Here is an 18,893-nt window from a genome sequence, read left to right as displayed (position 1 = left end):
GTGTAATTTGGATTTTTTTTGTTATCGGCCGAGTACAACAAAATAATTGTTTAGGCGAGTTTTAATTATTTCATGAGTTTTAGCAGTAGGGTCATAGCGGGTTTTAATACACTTTAACTCTTTTTAAAACGAGTATAAAATTAAGGTGAGTTATTTTTAAATATGAAATCAGTTCCTTGCCTTCCGCTTAATAATGAATATGTAAATAAAATTATTTTATTAGCTACAGGTGTTATTTTTTTTCTATTTTTTTAATAATTTTCAGTTTTAACTTTCTTTATTATTATGATTTTGATTTTGAGTATATTTAGTTTTTTTTAATAAAATTTATTATCAAATTGTCAAAATTGAATTATTTTCTTTAAAATATATGTATAATGGAATGGCTGATATAACCAGACTCTAATATGTAAAACGAAGCTAATACTAAAGTATATAGTTTTTTATAGTCAAGAGTAATGATAGTTAGGCACTTAAGCCCATCACTTGTGGCAAAGTGTTGGACCGACAGCATCCCATAGCTAGGATGCTCTTCCCCGAACCTTCCCACACCAGAGCATCCCAATTCCCATGACTGGATGTTTTAAAACAAGTGTTGCGTTGATAAACATTTTTCTTCTCCTTATAAACATCTCCAAGCCTCTGCCCAACAATAGAAAATGTATCATGTCATCTTATTTGTAATTACCCACCATGTTTTGATTTTATACCCCAACTTTATTCAAACAAGATGGTGATGTGGTGATTTTATATTCGTTAAATCTAGGCTTGGAGAGGATCCATTCCCATTTGGGTACAGGGGCGCCTTGCCATGAACTTGCTTCCGTTGACAACACGGGGCGGAGCAAGGGGTAGGCCTGGCCCCTGCAAGAAATTACCTATGTTTTTTAATGTCAGTTGCTTAAAAAAAATCCGTTCGACTTGGTTCATTTGAAAAAATTTATTGAGTATTTTTCCGCCTCAACTTTCATTGATTCCTGGAAATTTGATCAGACAGGTTCTCGTGAAACCCGATGGTTGTAAACTAAGAAGTGGCACCACCAGGATTTATAATAGTGTGTACATCAATGCAGAGCGGTAGAATGCAGAACCACCAGTGATACTTCAAACATCTTTCCTGCCATGCTGCATAACAGCTATTGGATGAACCTCTCATTATATCTTAAGGCCTTCCATTACCATAGGCTTTGATTCACTTATTTGGGTTGGTCATGACTAATGATACTGTTTTTGATATTTAGATCATATAACATTTATGAAACACTCTTTGACGGATTGAAGCAGAGATTGCTTTACCCAAACAACCCTTCTTGAAAAGTTCCTTCAAACCCGAAAATGGTGGACACCTGTATATCTGACTTCTCTAGTTAAATACATCAAAGGATACTTCAAACAAGACCGGGAACCAGACCAATCGAGCACGGGTAACCCAAAAACAGCTGCTATACATGACTGAAAAAAAAAAAAAAGAAAAAAAAAAAAGAAGAAGAAAGTGGGAGTATACTCAAAATATACATACAACATGGGCTACACAATCAAATTTTCAACAGTCCCCCAAAATCAGACTCATTTTTCAGCTAAATCTATTCAGTACAACAATGTACTGAGAACAAAAATGGAAAAAGTGAGTACAAGAGATTCTGAGCAGCCACGAGTACCTGCATCATAGCACACGTGCATAACAGGCATCAGCAATTCAGTCCGGGACGACGCACAGAAATTTAATATAGGAGCAGCCGAAACTAACACTCATAAAAAGAATCGCATAAGAAAGTTATTGCACCAACAAAATATAACACATGCCATTTATTCTCTCCTTCCTTTGCATTTCTAAATTTGCAGGTCAGATGTTTGTTGCCCAGGAAGCATGACGCCTCACTATTTAATTTAGTTTGCCATAAATTTTTGAATGTGCGGTTGGATGTCCAATAATACTAAAATTGTTGCATTTATCTTCAAGAAATGTGAAAGTATATGTTATTTAATGAGATTTTTTGTTTTTTTAAAGCCACGCTCAAGGCAACAGTTTTAGCTGAATAAAAAAACTTGGCAGTCTCTTAACAGGTATCAATTGCATTTGCTATAAGTACTGTGTTGGATAACCACCCTTTTCTTCATTTTAAGCATTCCAGTCCATTTATGTTATTGTTACGATTATTTTTATTTATTTATTTAACAAAATAAATAACTACGCTCAACTACTGCAAACACTGACATAAGCTAGCAAACAAGGCACGGTACACACCAGGATTTCCCAAAGTCTCTGATGTTGGTAGTGCAGGCAATGACATTTCTGCAAATTTTAGTAAAACCATGAAATAAACCAAAGAAATATTTCAATCTAAGGAAAGATCACAAATGGCTCTTTGCAATAAATTACCAGGAGCACAAAGAGACAAGGTTGAAATAGATGATGACATAGGCCATGGAGCTGCAATATTGTCGCTCAAGTCACACTGAAAGCTTAAGCCTGTTGAATTGTCATACACCAAATCTGCAGGCAAGCTTCGAAGCAAACACCCTGCTGTTGTATGAAAACCAAGATTTCTCAGTAATTACTAAGGTATTTTCTTAACAATTTCAACAGATACTGTTCTCTAAATTATGGAATCAAATAGGGTATATTTAATATTTTATCATGGGAGTGTTGACATTAGAGTTCAAAAAATGCAGAGATACCAAACACTATTCAATTTCAATTTCAGTTCTTACTCTTTCTCATTAAGCAAACCCTGCGGCTTGCGCCTAAGTACACTTTTAATAACTATGATAGACACAAAAAGGGTTTCATTTGCCTATCCCATTGGTCTTTTGCATTGAAAAGAAATCATAGCGGAATGTGTAGATTAAGAAATCTAGTCCATCTTATATATTATGGGCTATTTCAAGAAAATTTTTGACAAGCCATCCACACAACAGTCCAATGGCAAAATCGCTGAAAATCTTCAAATAAATAGTAAACATTTCCCTAATTCGCAACCCACATCCCATTGGGCACCAAATTTCTTTACATAATTAGATACAAAAAAGTGTACAATACAATGTAAACACGGCAATAACCATACTAGGACAGAAACTCTTAAGTGGAAGTGTAAAACATGAAAAGAGAGCTCAAAGATGGAAAAAATAACGAACCTTCTTGTCCATATGCTGCACCAGTGCCAATGTACAGATCCACATAACAGAAAGAAAACAGTAGATCAGTTAATGGAATGAACAAGGCAACAAGTTTAAAACATTTGAAATAGAAAACTGTAACGGGAAAGTTTACCTTGGAGACTAAAATCTTTCAAATCGACATCACAAAGCTCATAAATATTTGTCATAACACCACCTTTTTGTAGCATGGACCCAAACACCGTTGCACATATTATAGCTTGTCTATTTGTGATTAACATTTGTTTTTGTATCCCAGCAATATAAGTATTTAATGAGCTACAACACGAAGGATTGGGAGCAGCAACATTACGGCATGCTTTAATTACTTCTGATGGCTTCTTAAAATCCAAAGGGCAGACTGCATGTCCAAAATATAATCATTCATATAACATCAACAGAAAATATCATCATAAATACAAATCACAATAGGACAACGTATATGAAATGAAAATTCCATATGACTCACAACTCTCAAGGAAAAATTTATCCAGATTTAGAGCCTAAAAGCACATGCAAACTAATGATAGAAAATGATATAGTAATCTCACTCCTTTATTATAATAAACAACCAGGTGCTCTGACTCAAGGTGTGAAAAGACAGTAGCCTACATTACAGAACTATATACAGCATATTTATGAAAAAATAATCTTTGTTGAGTTGAGCTGATTTTTCTAAAACAAACAACTAGTTTCACAAATCAAGTGGTGTAACGATTTTATTACGTGCCATATTTGGCCCTGTGTTTTTTGCGCTGACACACTGTTTTGATGGGTTTGGCTCTTTTAATAAGAAATCCCAATGATCTTGGGGCCCAAAACAGTAAAGATAAAGATGAAAATCTGAATTTGGTGAACATTGAAGACTCCAAATTCAGTTGGTCTTTGACATCAAGCCTTTTTTTGGTTTCTTGGTTTCTTGTTCAGATGTTCCTAACTGATTTATGCATGGGTATTTCTTGTTCAATTGCACCTTTGTTAATCTGTTCTGTTTATGTTCTATTATGTTTTTGGATATAAATTTGCTAATTTTGGTCAGTGTATAATGTTTATAATTTTATGTTCATAATTCAGTAATTCATATGGTTAGTAGCATCTAAGTTAGTAGCACTAGAATCTAATAAGTAATAATTCTTTTTTATTTTATTTTATATGTAAGTTATAATTCATATCTAATTGAATTGATGTTGAAAGTTTGAAACTTGATTAGTTGAATTATTTTGGATATATTAGTAGCACTACATTCTCTTATACATTATACTTGGAGTGGTACTTATATACGAGTTTTGTGTTTTGGACTTATCTTTGCTATATCTTAGAGATATAAGTTGGTTTGAAACGTTTTTCTACTAGTTTGGTAGAATCTTACGATTCTTGATCCGATTCTACAATTCCGATTCTACGGAGCCCCGAACAATCCTACGTAGAATCCCGATTTTAAGAACATTGGTTGAAAGGAAAGGAAGGGAAAACTATCAACTTCTTTTTTTGATAAGTGAAAAACTGCCATCTTCTTGACCAAAACAAAAGGCTTTAAATTCAAATTCGTACAAAATTAAATAAAATATATATTTTTTTAATTTATAAGTAAAAATAGAAATAATCTACCCAACCATAAGCGTTACTTGCTATATCATAGATTATAGATATAATTTTATGGTACTTACAAGTACAAATTAGTATCTTATCCGTCATTCCTTCACAGTTGACAATAACACTTGAAAATAAATCAATGCACTCAAAGTAGCTCAGAACAGATAAAAAGAATTTCTTTTTCCAAAATGTGATGGCAACAAAATTTAATAAAAGCACAAGAAAAAGCAATGGATAGTGATTGAAATGAGCTGTTTGCAGAAGGAGATGTAGGATTCAAATCCAACCAGAGCAACACTAAACAAGATGCACAGGAAAAGCTCCACTCATTTTATCAAACAATGTACAGCTTTACAAAGAAAACATCTGAAATTGTGTCCTCACAAAGTTTTGAAGTAATATTTCATTAGTGTTGCATAAGAAAAGCCCTAGGAATATTGTCGGATCTCAAGAGAAAGATACAGGAACTATAATACGATATTTGTAAAACGTAACCATGTAGAATAAAAGGTTTAACAAAACTCCACCCCCCATGCTTTGGCAACATACCCTTATAACCCCCTTGCCTTAAAAGATGACTTCCCGACTGCATTGAGGAAACGAAGAAGACATAGCTCCCCAAAAAAAAAAAATAATAATAATAATAATAATAATAAAAGGAAGAAAAGAAAAGGAGAGAAAAGAAACAAAAAAACACAACAAAAAATACGAAAAAGAGGGGTCAGTGAAGCTGCAAATGAGAATGAAAAACACAGATGCAATACAGTCAAATCATGCCAAAAATAAGCCAACATACTAAAATGCAGATACTAGAGAATCAAATACACAAATGTAATTATTTGAAAATGTACATTTTGCAAATTTTCATATCAGAGTCAACAGCAGAACCGCATAAACCTAAGAGATATTACCAGCCTAGGTAAAATTAACCAGGTAACAAATCACATGCAAATGCAAATTTACAATCCCTGAGATTTTTGGAAATTAATTTTAATAAACTTGTTACAAACAAACATAACACAAAAAAGTAACCCATACCTTTGTTAACTTTGCAGGAAGATAATATTCTAAATGCTGAATTGGCAACGTCCAACGGGAGTTTCCTAGAGAGCCATGAATACACTACCCCTTTACAATCAATCAGAGCATCAATATGATTCGGCTCTCGAACAATATTTTTATCGTCACTGATCATCGACTGTGTCCTTGAGATTTGAAGTACAGCCTCCATGATAGCAGGCAGGCAAACTGGTCTGCAGCACTCTTTTAGAGGATCAACTGTGCTGCAAGCCTCTAATAATTTGCTTGTGTTCACTGTTTCCTCAAAGGTGGTTACATCCTTCACAGGACAAGACCCACCAGTAAGATTTGCTGATTTTACAGAGCAAATAGTAGGCACTGAGCTGTTTGCTCCTCTGCTGGCTAATATATTAACTATATCTGTAAAACAATCATTAGCCGCTGCAGTTTTTAAAACTAATTTATCAGATTTGGTGCTATAATATCCCTGGAATATGTGAAGCAAACTGCTGATCTGTGGGCAACATATAACATTTCCTACAAACGCTGCTAAAGGTTGGGAACAATCAGAAGCTGTTTTATCCATGATACTTGAAACAGCAGAAAAATTTACAGGGCATCTCCCAGTCAAAACTGGATCATAAGTGGTTGGAAAGGAAGGGTACATTGGTGACAAAGGTTCCTCCGGGAAAGGATAATGTGGAATGACAGCAGGTGATATTTCTATGGGTTCAAAGTGTACACTACTAGGTGGGCTAGCTAGCTCAGATGTGGAAGATATGTGACTTGGTTCAGTTTGTGATAGCACTGCCACTACATCATGGAAACTGGATAGCCAGATGGTGAATAATAATAAGCGATGATAGAAAGAACCTGCAAAGAAAATAAATGTATTCAGCATCTATATGTAATTCATTGTATGAATAGGGTAGAAAATAATGCAGGACTGTCTTGTGTTTGTCAGAGAGAGGGAGGAAGAGAGGGAGAGAGATAAAATAATACCACAGGCAGTGGCATAGAGAAACAAAAAATATTGCAAGAAGTGAGAATCAAATAAAAAAAACTAATAGCACAATTCAATTGTTGAAGAAAAAAATAGTTAAATCCTTGATGCAAATGAAAGTAGCCAATATCCAACTCAACTCAACAGAACCTTTCCCTAATGGTTTTGTCATTCTGCTCTATCTAATGCCATATCATCTATCACATAAAATGCTATCATTTTTTTTCCTCCTTTATCCCAATCCATGTTACTGATTATCTTCATTTGGATTGGACCGCATCACTCCTTCTCAATGGTTTAGTTAATGGTTTTTACTAATTATGGAAAACAATCTTCATTGATTTTTTTCTTGATCTCCATTGAGTACCATTCCAACTGTCTCACGACGAGTTTGTTTATTTTAATTTTATCCTTAATTGTTCTGTGCCACATCCAAATCAATATTTGCATTTCAGCCACACTCATGCTATGAATTTATTGTTTCTTAACTGCCTAACATTCTCTGACTTTTGTCCCATAAATATGATTAGTTTAATAACCATTTTATAGAATTACCTCCCAGTTTTATAGGTACACGTTCATCCCACAGTATGCTAGAGGCATTCTTTTTCTGGTCTATGCTAATTCAACCAATAGAATTTATGGTGATCACACATTATGCTAGAAGTATTCTTCTATCTGACCTATGTTAATTCAATCTATGATTAACATCATCTCCAATCATCTTTACTTTCAATCTATATGAAAGCTAGTAATTGAAATGAATAATAGATTGTTACTCTACAAAATTCAAATGACAGACGCATTATTTTTGAAGTAGACAACAAATAGAGGAAACAAATGTCCAACTCTAACCAAGACTGCCCTTTTGCTTCAATATAGACATTATCACGTCAAAAACCAGCCAGGCTGTCACCTTGGTGCAGGAGATTGGTTGAGGCAATCTGCATACCGGAAAAATTACATTGTCTAACAAAGTGCCCCACTCTAGTTTGCATTGAAATGTTGTAGGGATTCCCATATTACATATTCTGTTATCTTTATTTCTTTGATGCATTACCATAATCTACGTCATAAGAACCTTTCAATTACATCAAATGACTGAATTGTTTAGCAACTTCAAATAAACTTGTCCTACCAATTTGGACTAGGCTATAAGTGAAAATAAGTAATTATGTCATATGAGTGGCATCAATTCACAAGGACACCATAACAACAAGAGCAACAACAATAAAAAAATTATTATTATGATGATGAAGCACAGCCTAACCCCTTCCCACCCCCCACCCCAAATATATATATACACACACATATGTACATAACATACTCCCTCCATTTCAAAATTACTGTCCACTGCCTCAGTAAACCACGTCAAATGCATTCATACATATTAAATACAGATAACTATCCCCATATTGTACTTAATTCTTGATTAGAGTTTGTTTTAGCTTGCAATTCCACATTGTAACAGAGGTTATAGCATTAAATATTACCGATAGCTACTCAATCACTTTTAATAATGGACAACAATACTGGGACATCTGAGAAAGGAAGTAGCAATATGATTTCTGGATAATGGTAATAACAACACTAAAATAGTGATAATAGTATATATCTAGCATAATGGTATTTACAAACTTTTAAACTGCCACAAGATGGATGTACACTTAGATCTGAATGTGGTGTTCATGTCAGCACAAGCAGACTTCAAGAGAATATCATATTGTGGACTTGTGCAAGATAAATTAGTAAATGCACACACTAAGAATAAAATTTTGGATAAGTTCATTAAATTACAATAAAGAAGCTCTAACTCAAGAATTCAGTTTGATAATAGACCGGTGGTTTTAATAGAATCAAATGCTGAAGGCATCAATTTATGCAAATTCCACGAAGTCGCAACATAGTATATGTGCTAAAAGCCTCAAACAACAAGAATTAAGCACAGAAATTGTCAGCATAAAGATAGTTCTAAGAGACAATGCAAATATCTAAAGGACTAGAAACCAAAGTAAAAAATATATGACAAGTTTATAAGGACAAAACTAAATGCTGGAGCAAAAGCGATGGCATTGTAATCATGGCTTGTCTGGAAACATGATCAGGCAGTAAGATAGGCTTCAATATAAATTTGCACAATTTCAGGGACTCACCCTTAAGACGAGCAACGGTCTTCACACAGTCCATGGATCCACTAACCCTGTGTCAACATGGAAACTGGCAATAGAATCCCAGGGCAATTGATAGGATACCTAAATTCAGTTCACTGCAAAACACCCACACATGCACCAACCTCAAACATATTCCAAGCTCAGAAGAAAAAACCGACGCCATTGGAAATCAATAACTAAAATAAGGGAAACTAAAAATTTTTTTTTTTTTTTTTATAGGTGAGGGAAACTAATAACTTTGCAAAACAAAATGAGTATAACATGGTTCAGTTTGTTAAGAAATAAGAACCACAGTAGTAAAAGCAGCTCTTTCACAAAGATGATAAAGGATACCAGGATGAACAAATGCATCTTTGAAAACTATTAGCCTAAAGGTAACCTTCAAAATTTTAAGTTGCAATCCTCTTTGCATGCAGGCTTTACCATTTAGGCGCCAAAATGGAGCTTTTAATTCTTCTTAAAATTATTCATCTATTGGATTAGTCGGAGCGACAAAACTCAAAGAGATCAAACTGGGAATTCAAAAGTGTGTTTAACAGTATTTCACTTCAATTTTTAATGAAACTCCCTCAGGCTCGGAACATATAATATTCAACCCTTTCCTGCATTCCAATATGTATAATCCCTAGTAAAAGGACACGTAATTTAGTGCTTCTCATAATACAATTGCATGTTCTCCAATAAGTTAGATGGCACAACATATCTAGATACATATTTGACATAGAATAAAAAAAATTACGCCAGTTTCTAGTGTTGTTAGCACCCAATTTCTGCTTACACACCCCTACAGGAGATCTTTCTATTGAACTAAGGTTCCGTTTGTTTCAACCTAAGATCACATATCCTATAAAAGCTTCGAGGAACCAAGTTATGGAAAGAAAGAACAAGTACGTCATTTTGACAAACTCTGAATAATGGAAAGCACCAAAAGTCACCCTTTCATGGCGAAATAAAAACCCAAATGAGTTTGATATGAATTTTTGCTTAATTTAGATTTAAACATTAACACCAAAAAAACAAAAAAGAAAAGAAAATATTTTAGTATAAAAACAGAGCAATGAAAACAACGTAAAATATGAGATTATATATTTACATAAAGGCGTATATACGTGTCTGTGTAGAGAGTGAAAGGAGCGACATACCTGAAGTTAAATAAAGGACGCGTTGAACGGATTGTGGTTGATTCAAAAGAGAATCTAGGCAACTTTTGGTTCCGATACAAAGCTCGGTTCCAGATCACTTGTCCATTTATCAATTCTAGGGTTCCGAATTAGAAACCCAGAGATCATTTTGGGTCTCTATAGATTTCGGGATTTATTAAATGTATAACGTATATATCTACATATTTCAGAGAGGAATGCTAATGTCAGCTCAGGAGAGAGAGAAGGGGGAGAGAGGAGAGAGAGGGGCTCCCTTCTCACTCAGTGTCGGAAGATAAAGTGAAGACTTACTTTCCCTTCTCCGGTGCGCTTTTCAGTAGAGATGCGCTCCAGTTACTTGTGGGTCCATAAACCTTTTGATTTTGACACGTCACCCCAGATATGCAGGAATATAAGTTGAATATGCAGGAGCGTTCCATTGGATCGGAGTAATAAGGACTAAGAAGGGTTGAATACATATCCAAACTGCACTTGGGCTGCTGTGTGCTTGGGGTGGCCTTTTTTGCGGATCCAACGGGGGAAGGTGCTATATATGTAAGATCGTACACTTCAATTGGTATAGGGCATTTTAAAATAAAATTTAAGAACAAAATTGTATAAACACAGGTCTAAAGCAAACAGTATCATACCATGTGGTGGACTGAATCGTTACAAAATGTATTATAGTCTGACCCGGCCGAAAGTGTGGCCAATGGAAACGTCGACGTTGAATCCCAAAGGGGTGATTGTGGCAACTTTGTGGGCGGGTGCAGGAGACATTGACAAGCTATCAGAATTATATGTGTACAATTCTACATCGTTTGAGTGTGAAAATAGAAAGTATTATATATATATATATAGGATCTGTATATTCTAATTGGTATAAAATCTTTTAAAATAAAATCTAATAACAAAACTGTGCATGGTGAAGTTTTATATTCATGTATAATTGGCTCCTTTATCATTTCATATTCATGTATTATCGGCTCCTTTATTAACCAAGTTCATATATCAAAATTGAGCCTAATGAATAGTTTAGTTTATTTCTAGTCCAATAGGATGTTTACTACCTAATTAAATGTTTAAACTATTTTTGCTTATTAACTAAATTAGAAAAGTGAAGCATAATATATATGAACTAGTTAGCAATAAATACATTTTTATCTATATATATGTTTGTTAGTGTAACTACCAATTTAATGCAATTCAATCATTATCGATTGAGGATAGTCAATAGTGTCGCTGGTTATGAAATTTTAATTTATTTTAAGATTCTTGTCACACAATAATTGATTACGAATTCGTTTCAATTCATTGTAATTTTGTTGGTTGAGAAAATTTTAATAAATTAATATTTTGACCAACAGGTCTGTGGCCTAGCGGTACTTGGTCCCTACTTTTTAAAGGTAGGTCAGGTTTTGAGTATCAGTGGAGGCATGTGTACTAGAAAAAAAAATAATAATAAATAACATTTTGCCAAATCTTGTTTTATTACATAAATTAAGTGGGGCTCTAATTTTTCTCATAAATATTTATCAATTTAATTAATATATGCACGGCTCAAACGGGTCATATATACGGCTCTCCCTCTTGCAGTCCCTCCAAATCCTTGGCATCATATTCCATGCTCAAGCATCAATTTATCACTTATGGATCTAGGATGTCAATTTAAATCCTCCTCCCAAGGTCTCGTTTCGTACCGCAAAACTCCAGACTCGTACATTTAGTAATTAAAAATATATATATATTTTTCTTTATCTCTTAGGATAATTTAAATAATATTAAGGATGCTATTAATTAGTAATTTAGAATATTATCCAAAAACTCATTAACAATCTAGAGAATTAATTAGCTTAGTATTCAAGAAACTCATTAGCAATCTAGGATATTAATTAGCTCAGTGTCTAAGAAACTCATTAGCAATCTAGGGTATTAATTAGTTCGGCATCCAAAAACTCACTAGGAGTATTAATTAACTTGGTATCCAAGAAACTCATTAGCAATCTAGGGTATTAATTAGCTTCGTTATAGAAAATGAATGGTATTTTAATTTGAGATTCTGAGCTGTTCTGAACAATAGCTTATTGTTATATTTCAGATAAAACAAAACAATAGTACTGATAATATGATTAACCCATAAAAATAAAATAAATATAATTTTTTTTAGTCTTCTGAACAATAACTTTGTGGACTACAAATTGAAAGAAATAATTCAGAGCAAACAAAACACTACGAATCAAATGATGAACAAATACAACTAAAAAGCAATACCACTTTCTTGCTGTAAGCCTGGAGTTTTTTTTAATATATATTCAGTCTTCCTTTTCTCTGCCTTTGCTACATAGGGAGCTTTTTCCTGTATTTGGAACAAATGGATAACAATAATATTGAATAAAAATGTAATCTTTATCCATAAGTAATAAATGTGGACCAGAAGTTAGAACTAAATTTATTTTTGAAAAATTACTCACAGCTTCTGACATTGATTTCCAATGATCTCCACCACCTTTAACGACCTAATCATACTAAATAATGCATGATTACAATAATTAGAAGAAGAAAACAATACTCAAAAGTCAACAAAATTGAATTGAATATGTAGATCTGTAATACATACAAGAGAGACAGATTTGTCCTCCCTAAATAACTCAGAGATGGAGTCAAGTAAAGGAGAGAGGGCCTTCTCCATTTTTTTCTTCACCACCTATTTTTTCTCTTAAAATATCATTTTTACTCTGTTTCGATGACTCCACGTATCCTTAATTTTGGATGAAGCACTTTCTTCTTTTCTTCTTTTTCTTTTTCTTATTTTTCTTTTAGAAGATCAATAGTACTTATGTAATGCAATAATTAAATTTAAATAGGGAATTAATGAAGCTGTTTTTAATACAATATAACAAGCACATGTGTATCTGCATTTGTCAGAACTTGTGGTTGTGGTAAATCAAGATGGGTATAACAGTTGCAAGGTTCCAGCCGATTCAGTAGCGTTTCAAACAAAAAATGACCACATAACGCTTGCAAAGGGACATAATTTCTTCATATGCGATTTTCGGGAGCATTGTGCTGCTGGTGTGAAGATAGTCGCGAATGCTAAATAAATTTGAAGCCAAACTCATGACTAAAATAATTCTCTCTTATCAATGTTACCTCTACTTTTAAGTAATATAATATATATAGCTGCCTCGTATCAATATATGGAGCTTATGTGTCACTTTTATGACTTGATGTACATATTATTCTCTTTTTCTTTTTCTTTTGGGAAAATTACATATAAATGGAGTTAAAGTTCCATATTTACTTAGAGGCTGAGTCAAAGTTCCATATTTCTCTAAAATGGATTGCTGAGGTGGCACATGGTTTTTTACTGTTTAGAAATTATAATGCCTAAAATACCCTTCCGCGAAGGTACTACTTTTTCTTCGAAGGTACTACTTTTTTGAACTGAAGGTATTACTTTTTGGCGTCCAGGTACCATGTTTTTTAAACACTCGCGAAGATACTACTTTTTTTCCGAAGGTACTAGTACTACTTTTTTAAACTGAAGGTACTACTTTTTTATTAGGGAAGGGCATTTTAGGCACCACAATTTTTTAAACAGTAAAAAATCATGTGCCACCTCAGTAATCCATTTTAGAGAAATATGAAACTTTGACTCAGTCTCTAAGTAAATATGAAACTTTGACTCCATTTATATGTAATTTTCCTTTTTCTTTTTTTCTTTTAAAGCAAATACACAATCACTAGTCACCAAATATATTATGATTATAGAGAAAAAGGGGGTAGCAGAACCAAACTCTTAAAACACTCCATAATTTACGGCACATGTATTTTTCAATCTCGAGACATAATATTTTACTTTTTGTGTAATTTCATGTCAAAAAATATTCTATTCGATCTTATTCTTCTTAAGAACAAATAGATCAAGTTCAAGAAACAATAGGCAACACATAAAGTAGTAGAAGTAGAAATTTTGCAATAGATGTGAGTTTCTGGAGTAAATTTGGCCCGGCACCCTCTGCTAAGGATAAAATTAATTCAGCCTAGCACCCAATGCCCCTTTACGGATTACATTAATTCTTTCTAAATTAGTTTGGGAAATATTCATGGAATGTTAACAAAAAATCCTATCCTTCGAGCACCAAAAATATTCTATTGCTAATAACAACAATAATATTTGATATTTGTAGTTAAAAGCTAGCAAAAGAGACTTAAAATACTGATGAACCAAAAAATGTTCTCATCCATGATGAATTCTGCACTACTAATCACCATAGTTAGTGGTATGGATTAGAACAGCTGGTGCATTTTATCAAATCTTTTATTATAAAATTAGAAGCACCTGCTAATTGGTAGGACGAAGCATATTAATTCTGGAGCTTGAGGCGGTGAGGTAGCATATAGCGCATGTGTGTATTTATATTGTATTAATTAGCTAGCTTAGTATTCAAGAAACTGATCAGTAGCAATCTAAGAGTAATAAATTTGGTATCCAAGTTATCTATATCTATATATAGATACATGGTACGTATTAGCTTCAATTTCATTTTGCACAAAATAAACTCATTAGCACACATACAGAGAAAGATCTACCATTTATTTCTTTGGTGTTCAGGCAATATGCCATTGCCAGAGGGACATAGGTTTAAACATGGTTGTCAAAATCGCAATTCTGAGTCGTAGAATTGCACGATTCTACGACTCAAAACTCAAAATCGAGTCAAATCGCAGCAGAATCGTTCAATTAGTAGAATCGGGAGTAGAATCGGGGGTAGAATCGTAGAATCGGAGGTAGAATCGTACAATTCTACACGATTTTACCGATTCTACGAAATTGGTTGTTTGGGCCTTTATTTTTGGACTTTCTTTTATTTTTTGGTTGGTTTCTTCCAGGTGACAAAATAAAAGAGGCCTGGCCCAAGTGTAGTATACAAAGCTAAATATTTATTATATAAAATATAAATTATTTTTCATTAGTGGCAGAAAAAGAAATATATATATATATGTATATATATCAATTATTTTTACCATGTATGTTAATGTTCCATAATATATTTTTGTGTTTAATTATAAAAAATTAAAATGATCAATTATATCTCAAGGATGCATACTCGTGACTAACAGGTTTAGGCAAATTTTGGTTTCATTTGACTATTTTTATTTTTTGAAGGCTTATCATATAGATTAAAAATTAAAAATATTTTAAAAGCTTAAAACACTTGCCGAATATGTCAGCCAATGTATAATCTTGTAGTCTAAACTGATAATATAATGAGATCAAGTTAACGCATGGTTCATATTTTGTTGTGCTAACTCTTGATTAATTTCATACTTGTGACTAATAAGGTCACATACACCGAAACACTTGGATTGGTGGACAAAAAGGTCTTCTTATTTCTTCAGTTTAAAAAAAAAAAAAAAAAAAAAAAAAAAAGAAGTTTACTTTTGATATGTAATTTTATTTTCTAACTTTGGAGATGGATGGGTTAAGATTTGAGATTTGTAAACTCGTGTTATTTTGAGCTAAATTTTCTTTTATGTTATTTTGAGCTAAATTTTCTTTTATTTATATTCGGACTTTGAAATATTGTAAGGATTTGAGATTTGTGAACTTATGGATGTGTAATATTATGTGTTTTGGCTTCATTTTTGTTATATTTTATAGATCTTATTATTTAAGAAGTTAGTTTCAATTGTTTTTTCACAATTTGGTAGAATCTTACGATTCACGATTCGATTCTACGATTTCAATTCTACGGAATCCAAAACGATTCTACGTAGAATCCCGATTTTAACAACTTTGGGTTTAAACCAACAAACAAACAACTCATCCGTTATTACTTGAAGAAGAAGATTAAAGGAGAAGAACTACCATCCAATGCAGTGATCTACATGGATGTCTACAACCATGAACCCTGGTTGCTTTATGTATATAAATCATAATTGTCTCCTCTCTCTCATATTTTTCTTAATTTGGACATATATAATTTGGATATATATATATATATATATATATATGGATGTTTAATTAAGTTTGATGACGCTGTCTTGCCCTTAAGATAAATGACACAGAAGAATAGTACTAAAATTGACGCCGTTTTCCCCTTAAGTTAAATGACGCCGTTTTCCCCTCTCCTCCCCCTTCATGTTTTCTTGAAAGCCTAAATAAATGCCGCGGCCGCCGTATGCCCAGACCAACGCCGCCACGATTTGAACAAGCTTTTGCTAGTGACGCGAAAATTCGGTGGGTTTAACGTCGCCGCCGACAGAAACGACGAGAAATACGGCTAGAGGAGAGGCTGCGGAGATCAGTGCGAAGCCCAGACCAACGTTGCCATGATTTGAGCAAGCTTCTGCCAGTGACGCGAAAAGTGGGTGATGGGTTTGACAGCACAATCCAGGAATTCGGGGATGAGGCGGTCGAGTGGTGGTTTGGTGAATTGGAGGCGACGCGACCCTTGGAGAGAAGGGTATGGATTAGAACAGCCGGTGCATTTTATCAAATCTTTTATTATAAAATTAGAAGCACCTGATAATTGGTAGGAAGGAGCATATTAATTCTAGAGCTTGAGGCGGTGAAAAGGTAGCATATTAATTCTGGAGCTTGAGGCGGTGAGGTAGCATATAGTGCATGTGTGTGTGTATATATATTGTGTCGGTGGAGTTAACAAATGAGCTAACATTTCATGTTGGTGGATGATCTTAATGATTGTATGGTTCATTCATTGAAGAGGTTAGTAAGTGGACCATTGTCTATCCAATTATTTGTCCAGAATCCTATCAACTTTCACTACAATGAATTATTTGATACGGTCTGAGAATATATATATATATATATATATATATATATATATATATGAAACGTATTCAACCAGCGTCCCAAGACGTATGGATCGAGCACACACAATTCACTGATTTCCTTTGTACAACACATGCAAGACACAAAAGAAAACTAAGAAATAACAAATATTATATTTTCTTTTGTCTTTGCTATCTTTTTAATTAACCGTCTCCCAAACCCTATTTGATACATGTAGACGCATATTTATATATCCATCTTATATATGTGTGTGTGACTGTGTGTGCATACACTGTAATTAGCCTGTGTGTGTGTATATATATATATATATATTTATTATCTTTCACTAGATTAATTCTTGTGGTTTAATTTTCTCGATTATATTCTTATATCTTGCACATGTTTATGTAACAGATCATGATATGAACGAGCTTGATAAATTTTACTTTGTAGAAAGAAAGAAGAAATTCGTAGCTGGGAATGGTATAACACCAAAACGGGGAGTTAAAGGACACTTTTGCGGAGGATGGTGGAGGGCCAACAACAATAAATCCATTCGAGATAAGCTAGGCAATCCTATTGGTTCAGTGATGTCGTTAACATATTTCAGTTACAAAAATAGCAATCAAAGACGTGAAGAAAGCATCAAAACTGATTGGATCATGCATAAATTTAAGCTCAAAGAGGATAAGGTATGTTTAATATAATTTTTTAATATATGATACATATTTACCCTGCAGTATGTTTCTTCTTCTCTGTATAGATGTCCAAACATTAATTTTTGATTTATTCATTATTAATTAATTAATTGTTGTGTGTGAGTGCAGTTCCAAGAATGTGTTTTGTGTAGAATCCGGGATGGGAGTAAAAGGATAAACAAGAAATTAACTGTAGGAAGCAGTGAGAATTTGCAGCTGCAAATTAGTCCCATGAATACTGATATGGTGATCAGTACCTTAGTGCTTGTGGAAGTACTCATGATCAGGTACTAGCAGTTGGATATAGGTTTGAACCAACTGATGAAGAATTCCTTTCTGATTACTTGAGGAGGAAGCTTAATGGTGAACAACTGCCATCCAATGCAGTCATTGATATGGACATCTATGCATGTGAGCCGTGGTTTCTTTCATTTAAGTAATTAGTTCCTATATCATGATATCGACTGGTTAAGCAATGCCATATCTAACTCTCTATTTATATATAGAGTATTAGTTTCTTTAAATTCAATCCTTGATTAATTAATATTCTTATATATGACTTTAATTAATTGTCTATATGTATATCAGATGATATTCATGGGTCAAATAGCAATATGGATAATGATGAGCATGGGTGTGATAGATATTATTTTGTAAGTCGACAGAAGAAATGTGTAACTAGTGATAGAGGGAAGAGGCCCGATAGAGATGTAAAAGAGAAGTTTGATGTTGGAGGATATTGGAAGGCCAGCACTGGACACAAATACATGCGAAACACCCGAAATTTGAAAGTCATTGGCTACATCAAAACCTCAACATTTTACAAGTACAAGAGCAAAAATCGAAATCGTCGTGAATGCATGAAAACTGATTGGATTATGCATGAGTATAGTCTTTCAAGAGATACGGTACGTACTATATGCTATGTATTAATAAGTACATTAATTTAGAGTTCTATTATATATGTATATAAAGTACTCTCAGTTAGTTAATTAATTTGTATGCATGCATGTATTCTTCGCTGAGATTATAGTTAAATACTTCAATTATCAATATAATTCATATGTATTTTGAATAATAACATCATGCATGAAATTAATATTTATATTTGTTTATTGAGTATATGTTCCAATTTGAATAACTAAGCTAGCTAGGTAGACATGAAAGTAGCTATATATATATATAGCAGTCCTTTCTTACATTATGAGGTGCTCTGGACCAATTTCAGTACGTACTATGTGAGTAATATATTTTATAATTTATCATTGGTGATGAGCTGCATAAATTAAGACAGTTAGACATGAAAACAAATAA

The 18,893-nt window shown here is 33.4% G+C and overlaps 2 protein-coding genes across 4 annotated transcripts; one reads left to right on the top strand and one right to left on the bottom strand.

Annotated features, from left to right (window-relative positions):
* Nucleotides 1–1,455: 1,455 nt before the first annotated feature.
* LOC132275461 (uncharacterized GPI-anchored protein At1g61900-like) lies at nucleotides 1,456–10,410 on the bottom strand. Of its 2 annotated transcripts, none has more exons than XM_059776964.1 (8): nucleotides 10,086–10,410; nucleotides 8,926–9,038; nucleotides 5,788–6,642; nucleotides 3,272–3,517; nucleotides 3,136–3,150; nucleotides 2,381–2,521; nucleotides 2,246–2,293; nucleotides 1,456–1,658 (listed from the first exon to the last, which is right to left on the bottom strand). In XM_059776964.1, the coding sequence occupies exons 2-8, from the start codon at nucleotides 8,957–8,959 to the stop codon at nucleotides 1,588–1,590; spliced, it is 1,410 nt and encodes a 469-aa protein (XP_059632947.1). In that variant the 5' UTR covers nucleotides 8,960–9,038; nucleotides 10,086–10,410; the 3' UTR covers nucleotides 1,456–1,587. The 2 variants fall into 2 exon arrangements, with proteins under 2 accessions (XP_059632947.1, XP_059632946.1); XM_059776963.1 differs by having other exon boundaries at nucleotides 2,381–2,524; nucleotides 10,086–10,409.
* Nucleotides 10,411–17,271: 6,861 nt separating this feature from the next.
* LOC132273530 (NAC transcription factor 29-like) lies at nucleotides 17,272–18,521 on the top strand. Of its 2 annotated transcripts, XR_009470136.1 has the most exons (3): nucleotides 17,272–17,573; nucleotides 17,709–17,990; nucleotides 18,168–18,521. XR_009470136.1 is itself a non-coding variant. In XM_059774488.1 (2 exons), the coding sequence occupies exons 1-2, from the start codon at nucleotides 17,304–17,306 to the stop codon at nucleotides 17,871–17,873; spliced, it is 435 nt and encodes a 144-aa protein (XP_059630471.1). In that variant the 5' UTR covers nucleotides 17,273–17,303; the 3' UTR covers nucleotides 17,874–18,045. The 2 variants fall into 2 exon arrangements, 1 of the variants encoding a protein (XP_059630471.1); XM_059774488.1 differs by lacking the exon at nucleotides 18,168–18,521 and having other exon boundaries at nucleotides 17,273–17,573; nucleotides 17,709–18,045.
* The last annotated feature ends 372 nt before the right edge of the window (nucleotides 18,522–18,893 follow it).

This window comes from Cornus florida, unplaced genomic scaffold, assembly GCF_030987335.1.
Source record: "Cornus florida cultivar Cherokee Brave unplaced genomic scaffold, ASM3098733v1 CherokeeBrave_3.0.0_Hap2_Chr09, whole genome shotgun sequence".
Classification (NCBI taxonomy): Eukaryota; Viridiplantae; Streptophyta; class Magnoliopsida; order Cornales; family Cornaceae; genus Cornus; species Cornus florida.
Note: the sequence above shows the minus strand (reverse complement) of the source record. Positions and strands in the feature narration are given on the sequence as shown.

Excerpts from the sequence above, each read along its gene's own strand:
- LOC132275461 (XM_059776963.1), bottom strand. The coding sequence starts at position 8,959 with ATGGACTGTGTGAAGACCGTTGCTCGTCTTAAGG. Across the intron at positions 6,643-8,925 it reads GACCGTTGCTCGTCTTAAGG|GTTCTTTCTATCATCGCTTA; the intron begins GTGAGTCCCTGA and ends TTTTCTTTGCAG. Across the intron at positions 2,294-2,380 it reads CTTGTCTCTTTGTGCTCCTG|AAATGTCATTGCCTGCACTA; the intron begins GTAATTTATTGC and ends TAAAATTTGCAG.
- LOC132273530 (XM_059774488.1), top strand. The coding sequence starts at position 17,304 with ATGAACGAGCTTGATAAATTTTACTTTGTAGAAAGAAAGAAGAAATTC. Across the intron at positions 17,574-17,708 it reads TTAAGCTCAAAGAGGATAAG|TTCCAAGAATGTGTTTTGTG; the intron begins GTATGTTTAATA and ends GTGTGAGTGCAG.